The sequence below is a fragment of the Oryx dammah genome, unplaced genomic scaffold (assembly GCF_014754425.2).
Source record: "Oryx dammah isolate SB20612 unplaced genomic scaffold, SCBI_Odam_1.1 HiC_scaffold_1, whole genome shotgun sequence".
Taxonomy (NCBI): domain Eukaryota; kingdom Metazoa; phylum Chordata; class Mammalia; order Artiodactyla; family Bovidae; genus Oryx; species Oryx dammah.
Window position 1 is genome coordinate 5,781,917 of NW_024070185.1, and position 7,250 is coordinate 5,789,166.

The 7,250-nt window shown below is 58.2% G+C and overlaps 1 protein-coding gene across 1 annotated transcript; it reads right to left on the reverse strand.

Moving 5' to 3' along the window:
- Window positions 1–3,800: 3,800 nt before the first annotated feature.
- HAND2 (heart and neural crest derivatives expressed 2) lies at window positions 3,801–6,215 on the reverse strand. The gene is made up of 2 exons (XM_040231039.1): window positions 5,632–6,215; window positions 3,801–4,296 (listed from the first exon to the last, which is right to left on the reverse strand). Exons 1-2 carry the CDS (start codon window positions 6,184–6,186, stop codon window positions 4,198–4,200), a joined length of 654 nt encoding a protein of 217 aa, XP_040086973.1. The 5' UTR covers window positions 6,187–6,215; the 3' UTR covers window positions 3,801–4,197.
- Between the last annotated feature and the right edge of the window lie 1,035 nt (window positions 6,216–7,250).

A 7,250-nucleotide genomic window follows, 5' to 3' on the forward strand; every position in this document is an offset into this window, starting at 1 on the left:
CCGGCGAGTGGTACCGCGTGCCTAGTGTACTGCCCCTGCACACACACGCGCCTCGGGCCCTCGCAGCTGGCTCCGGTTTTCTCTGCAAAACTAATCTCTCGGAAGCAGCTCACATGCCCCCTTGGACTCCGTGTGGCTTTGCATCTAGCTGTCTCCCTCGGCTCCCTTTCCAGCGAAGTCCGAGTGCACACAACCCACTCCTCCTCTGGCGACCTCAACCACGCCGGCCAGTCCCGGATGGCGGCCAGCAGTGGTCCAGGTGAAGGGGCAGGAGTTCAGCCGCCCTCCAGCCCCGACGCAAACGCACACTTTGTTTTCCAAGGGGCCTGGAGGCTCCGTCCCTGGCGCCACGGCTGCGCCCACCTCAGGGCGGGGACGACCAGGCCTCCTGGTCGTACTAGCCCAGAGAAGGGCAGCTTAGGTGAGAGGCTCACCTTTCCTACGTGCCCGGACCTATTGGCTAACAGACTGGGCGGCTGGGGTCGCCCACCGACCCCCTAGAGCGTGGTCCTGGGATTGAGAAGGCAAGAAGAACTCCCAAGTGATCTTGCTGTCATCTTCTTGGCACTTCCATCTGAAAAAAACTCTGAAAGCCACAGTAAGTGTCCTGTCCTGGCGAAAGGTTCTGGAAACTTGCGGCTGGGAACAGGGTGTGTGGTCAGGTCCCTCTCTGTCGAGATTCCCAAATTACTTCCCAAGAAGTTGAGAATGGGTCTATTGGTCAGACGCGCAAGGGCGCGCGCCCGCGGCGGCGAGCCCTCGGCCCGCAGTGCTCCAGGGTTATCAGGCGCTCGGCCTGCGCGGCGGTCTGGGGCCCGTCCCTGACAACCAGATCCACCATCAATTTACCTTCCGCCGCCCCAGCTTCCCATTTAGCTTTTAACGTCAAATCCTGCATTTTTGTCGGCTCCGGCCTGTCTAGAGAGCTTGTGATTTCGCTGCAGGAGTGATTGCTTTTAACAAAATGGCAGCAACCACATTATCCAAGCAATTAAAACAGAGGCCTTTTAGCCAGTCCCACAAGGCAGGAGCTTGGGGGGGGGGGAATTTTTTTTTTTTTTTTGGAAGCAAAGGAGAAAGGGAGTTAAAGGGGGAAGAAATGTGTAGAAGAGAAAAGCATGGAAGCGTAGAAGAAACGCCTGCCTAGCCCAGCACTCCGTGCCCTGGGACTTGACAACGCGGGACGACATGTGGGGTTTCTTGCGAGTTGAAGCGTCAGGTTAGGGGGTTCGGCATCCCCCTGGGTATCGGGTCTGCTGGATGTCTGGCCCGTTGGGGTTGCCGGTGGGTTGGTTGGAAGGTCCAAGTGCTGGAGGGGTCCAAGCACTGGAGATGCAGAGCCCTAGGAAGCGGCGCGGCGGGCGGGCAGGAGGGCAGCGCGGGGGCCCAGGCCAGACAAAAGAGGCTTTTCTGGAGCGCGGGTTTAAACGCACGTGCAGCAACCCCAGGCCTCGTAGCGACGGTGCTGCCGGGGTGTTCTTATTTCCTTCTGCTGGCTTTTAACAGACCAGATAAAGTGTTAAACCCCCTAGAAGTGCGTTAAGGCCCAGATGACAAGGAAGACCAGCCAGCCCAGGCCCGCACGGGCACACAGGCACGTGAAGATAACTCCTGTTTTGAAAACCTCACTTCCTCCACCACCATACATTCCACGCCCTTGGTAAAAACTCCTTCCCTCCCCCGGTAGGGTCTGGCATCTTTTCTCTTGAACGGATTAGCGTAAAGACGCAAGGGGCGGCAGGAGAGGGAGGGAGGCACTCGGTCAAACGGACAGCAATCCCAAGAGTAATAGAAAATCAGGGCGCGCCTCCCTCCGCCCCCCAGCGCTATAAACAAAGGCAAGTGTCTGTAAACACAGCCCTGCGCCCACCACGTCGGCCCAACGCCCGCTGACCCGAGGGGAGAAAGTTCAGATCGCTTTGGCCGAGTTGTTCTAACCCCGCGCCCTCACGTCGTCCGCCGCCCGCAGAAGAACCCCGCAGCGCCGCTCGAAAGCCTGCAGCCTGGCTCTAGCGAACTCGCTGGTGGCCCGGGAGGGGCTCAGAGGCGGCGGCGGCCGGAGTGGGACCCCTGGGACGGAGCGGGAGAGTCTGTGCCCGGGGCCGGGGTGCGAGCGAACATCACCCCGAGGATGGGTTCCAAGGTGGAAACCCTCTGGCAAGCCGCCTTCACAACAGATTTGAACGCGCGGCATCTCATGAAGCAAAACCACTTTTTAATACGTTTTGCCTTTCTTCTCTCCCCCCCACTGCGTACCCCCAAAGCCTCCTCCTCCGCTCCCCTTCTCCAGTCTGCCGAGCCCTTTACGGCACTCGAGCTCCTCCAGCTCCTGGAGCAGAGATTCCGCTCCGACCAGGCCCGGCGAAGGAGGCTGGAGACTTCCTCCTGGGAGGTGCCTAGACTCCCCGAGCCCGAACCTCCGGCCGCGGGATCAGCCCCGGCGGCTGGCAGAGGGGGAGGGAGCCCTGGGCTGGACTGGCCTGCCGCCGGGAGGACTACAGACACCGCGCGGTTAATATTGAGTTCCCTATAACGCCTTGTAAATCTAGCGCGAGCTTCACCCCCCTTTAAATCCTCGGTCGAGTTCGCGATTTCTTACTTGACGTAGAATTCCTTGTTACCTAATCATGGACTTTTTCCGAGGGCCCTTCCCCTCCCCCGGGCGGCTCAGAGGAGTCTTCTCCCCCCCTCCACGTACCCCCCATCGAGACGACCAGCAAAAACCTCCTTTTCCTTTCTCCTGGTCTTTTCTCCCCTTTACTTGGATGAAAGCCCTATATTTTGAATTAAAAACCCTAGACTAGCTCCTGCGGCTGCAATAAGGGCTAGGTTTCTCCCCAAAATTCCTCCACCGAAAATGGCTCCTCCAACAAAACCCGTAGCCCCTACCACATGGCGTCTGGTTGATTTCAGGTTGATTTCAACCAGGACAACTTTCCACCTTTGGAGCAAACGGCTTAGGCCTCTCTGCGGCCCAGACCCTCCTTCTACAGACCACTTGGTGCTCTGGTGGAGGCAGAGACAGAGGGAAGGAGGCAGGACTCATGGAGCCCAGGCCCTTTGGCAGGACTTTCACCAAGGACATCTGTTTTTAAAGGGCTTCCTCGCTGGCCCTGCCTTCAAGGTTGCTCACGTTGATGACTGATCCGAACCACTGACTGTATCAAACAAAGTTAGAGGCAATCATGATAATTTAGTTTACTTCTGAATATTTTAAATATAATGAAAACAAATATAACAGTTTTGTTTTCAAAACTCTCTTGAGGTATCAACCATTAAAAGATAGGGGTTTTGTAAAAAAAAAAAAAACACACAGTGGTTTATTGAATACTTACAACGTTTACACCTTCAATATTAATTCCACTTAATTTTAGAGGACGGAAGTGCACAAAACAAGGAGCTGTTGGAAACATCTTCAAAGTGGGAGCCACATCAGATGGAACTGTGGTGCTAGACACTTACCCCCAACCTACATGATAGTGGTGGTGGTTTAGCTGCTAAGCCGTGTCCTACTCTTTTGTGACCCCATGGACTGTAGCCCGCCAGGCTCTTCTGTCCATGGGATTTTCCAGGCAAGAATACTGGAGTGGATTGCCATGTCCTTCTCCAGGGGATCTTTTCCACCCAGGGTTCGAACCCGAGTCTCCTACATTGGCAGGCGGATTCTTTACCGCCGAGCCACCAGGAAAGCCCAACGGACATGTTAGCTGCCCGTTTTCTGCTTTGAAATAAAACTTTATAATCCCCAGGAATATTTATATCCAAAGGCCAAGTATTAAAGATACACTTCACATACACACTAGTGTCCCGCTGTCTTTATCTGGAAGGGTTTAGGTAAGTGGAGAGGGAGCATCGCTGGTGTCTACACAGCAGGAGGAAACATTCACAAACAGACTCTACAAGACAACGACGGGATCCCTTACCACGAAGGAGTGTCCTCTTCATATTAAAATACGGAATGCTTTTCTTCAAATATCCACTTTTTTTTTTTTTTGGAGGGGAAGGTGGGGATCGGATGCCTCGAAGGGGGGCAAAGAGAGGGAGGCACATTGCACATAAATAAACTGGATGATCCAAATGCAGGAAGTCCTCAGAGCGGAGCATGCAGAGCTTGCCTGGAGTCCTGGGTCTGCATCCAGCTCCTGGGCCCTGCTGGAGCTCTCCTTCTCTTCCTCCTTCTCCTCCTCCTCCTCTTCCTCACTGCTTGAGCTCCAGGGCCCAGACGTGCTGCGGCCACCCCGTCCGGCCTTTGGTTTTCTTGTCGTTGCTGCTTACTGTGCTTTTCAAGATTTCATTCTGGGCAGAGAAGAGGTGAGGTGAGGGGGAGAAAAGTAGAAAGAGAAAATCAGAGAGGAGATCCGGTCCCACGCAACCCCCGCGCTTTCCCGGCCAGAGAAGACAGTGAGAGAGTCAGCCAGGGACAGCGGGTGGGGTGGCCTTAAGTCCCAGCCCCTGTAGAAGAGCTAGGAAGGCTGGCGCTGGCCTAGTTACCGCCCAGGCCGACAGGCAGCAGCAGCACTCAACTCCCAGGTCGGCAAGTTTATAAACAACCACCCGTTTTCAAGTCGTTTATGGAGGAACTGGGGGCCTTCTCTCTAACTCCAGATGTAGGGGCGCGATCGGGGGTCGGCGCTCAGTCTGGTTTCCCTGTTTTCAATCGCAGTCCCAGACCCGTGCTCTAAGGCAGATGGGGAGAGGTGCCTCGGCCTGGGCTTGGGCCTGTCCTCCCAAGGCCTCCTAGGCCTCCTCCAAGGCCTCTGAAACCCCGGGCTACAGGAGATCCCTCGACTTTGCAGCAACAAAAGCGCCAAAGGCCCCAAGGAAGAAAACCTCGACAAATGGAATTATTTTCCAGGCTCTTCATGGCAGTAGCCCTGCTCTTAACTCCACCACCTGTGGGCACCTGGTCAGGAACTTGAGAAACCTAATTTTCAGTTACAACTTTGTGTTACTGTTCAGAACAATGACAATGACTATGATAATATTTACTATTTGTCTTAAAATGTAAAGGCGCATACAAACAAAACCAGAAATACCCAGGAAGAATCCTCATCTAGGAAGTCACATTTTAACATCACTGCCAGAGAGAAACTGAGCTGAATTTTGAAGTACTTATCTTAACGTTCACCTTCACTCTTCCCGGCATAGTAATCAGAACCACCGCAAAAACTCAAAATCAGTGGCTGCCTCATTCTCAAGAAGAGGACACGAGCCAGCAGTGAAATAACTGGAATCAAGTGCTTCTGAGCAACTTATTTTACAAACATCTGAAAGCAAGAGCGCAATGGAGGCCGAATGAAGGCTCGAAAGGACGAGGAAAAGAGGGGTCCAGGCCAGTACGATCGAAAGATGAAGCTGGAGTTCGCGAGGCCCGCCCTAAGTGCCTGGGGGCGCGGCGATAACCCGAGAGGAAGATCGCTAGCGCAAAACATCCCTCAACCTCCTCCGTGTGCTGACACCCTCCCCCGGCCTCTCTGCTTCTTCGGGAAACCTTCCGACCACAACCTGGTGCAAACAACTTGGCTCAGGGCGCTGCCAGAGAACGCGGCGGGCCATCGTTCAGCTCAATTGGAAAGAGACCCGGATCCCCGCTCCCCCGCACCCCACTGCCCTCTGCCGCCTGGTACTGACCAGCTCCTTCTTCCTCTTCTCTTCTTTCACATCTGTCTTCTTGATCTCTGCCTTGAAGGCCTCCGCCTCGCCGTTCTGGTCGTCCTTGGCCAGCAGGTCCATGAGGTAGGCGATGTAGCTGGTGGCCAGGCGCAGAGTCTTGATCTTGGAGAGCTTGGTGTCGGCGGGCACGTTGGGGATGCACTCACGCAGCTCTGCGAAGGCGCTGTTGATGCTCTGAGTCCTACGCCGCTCCTTGCGGTTGGCGGTGCCCCGGCGCTTCACCGGGCGCGGCCCCCCCAGGCCTGGGGGCCCAGCGCCCGGCGGCACCCCCCCGTAATGGGAGTGGTCCAGGCTGGCGGCGCCGCTGGCGTACTCGGGGCTGTAGGACAGGGCCATGCTGTAATCGGGGGGCGACATCTCAGGGTGGCCGATGAGCCAGCCGTGGAAGTAGGGGTTCTCCTCGTGGCTGCAGCGGCTGGCGGCCGCGGCGGCAGCAGCTGCGGCGGCGGCGGCGAACGGATAGCCCTCATGATGCACCACCGGGTGGTGGGGGAAGCCCCCCACCAGACTCATCTCGCCCTCCGCGCCCCTCCACGCGCCCCAGCGTGCGCGCAGCCCTGCCGCGCCCTCGGCCCGGGCCCCCGCTTCGGCGCTCCGCGGCCTCCCCCACCCCCCACCCCCCAGCCCCCGGGCGCCCGGGCCGGCCCGGCAGCCGCAGAGGGGGCTGCTGCAGCCCGGGCCCCGGCCCCCCGCCTGGCCCGCCGGGCCCGCCTCAGCAGCGCCGCGGCCGCCGGCTCCCCATAGGGCGCGGTGAGCTGGTCCCGGCACCGTGCGCCCCTGGCCGCCGCCGCCGGCTCCCGCCTTGCTCCACGGCCCGCGCGCAGGCTCCTGCTTCCCGGGCGGCTGCGGGCAGGCACAGTCCTCTCGAGCTCATGCAAAGGTGCCCCGGCTCCCGCGGGGCTGCTCGGTGGAGTCGCCGGGCTCCGCGCCCCGGCCGCGTGCCCGGCGCCGCGGCTACTCGCAGTCCCGGGGCGAGTCCAAAGCCGCGGCTGGAGGAGCGGGCCCGGCTCTGCAGGGAGGCGGCAGGGTCGACTGCTCACTGTGAAGCTACCTCCATGCGACCCTCCTCTTCCCGCCCCTTCCCCTCCCCCCCCCACCAGCCTGATCTGGATTCTTGTGCGCTTATTGTTTTAATGAAATTTTTGGTTGTTGTTTTGGTCCTTGAACGTGATTTTAGCTGCGAATAACGTGTTCCGCGCTCCTCTCGGGATCCCTCGGAGGGTTTTCAGAGAGGTCTCAGTGCATCCATTTTCTCAGATCCTCTCCTTTCCGGGGAAGGATCTGGGCCCTGCAGGCCCCTGGAGCGCGAAGGCGGCGGCTGCGGCGCGGAGGGCTCTGCCCGGCGGCCGTGGGAGCTCCCGGGCGGCGGCGGCGGCGGTTCTCCGGTACTGGACGCCGTACGGGGAGGAAGCGGATTTTCCCAGCAAGATCTCCATGTACAGCTACATCTTTAGGGCCGCTCGGGTTAATATATGTCGTCAGAGGCTCCTCACGCCAATCCCGGGGCGGCGGGGGCGGCGCCTCGCGCTCTCCGCAATAAAACTTTTTGATGTTCTTGTTGCTAATTGCCGAGGTCC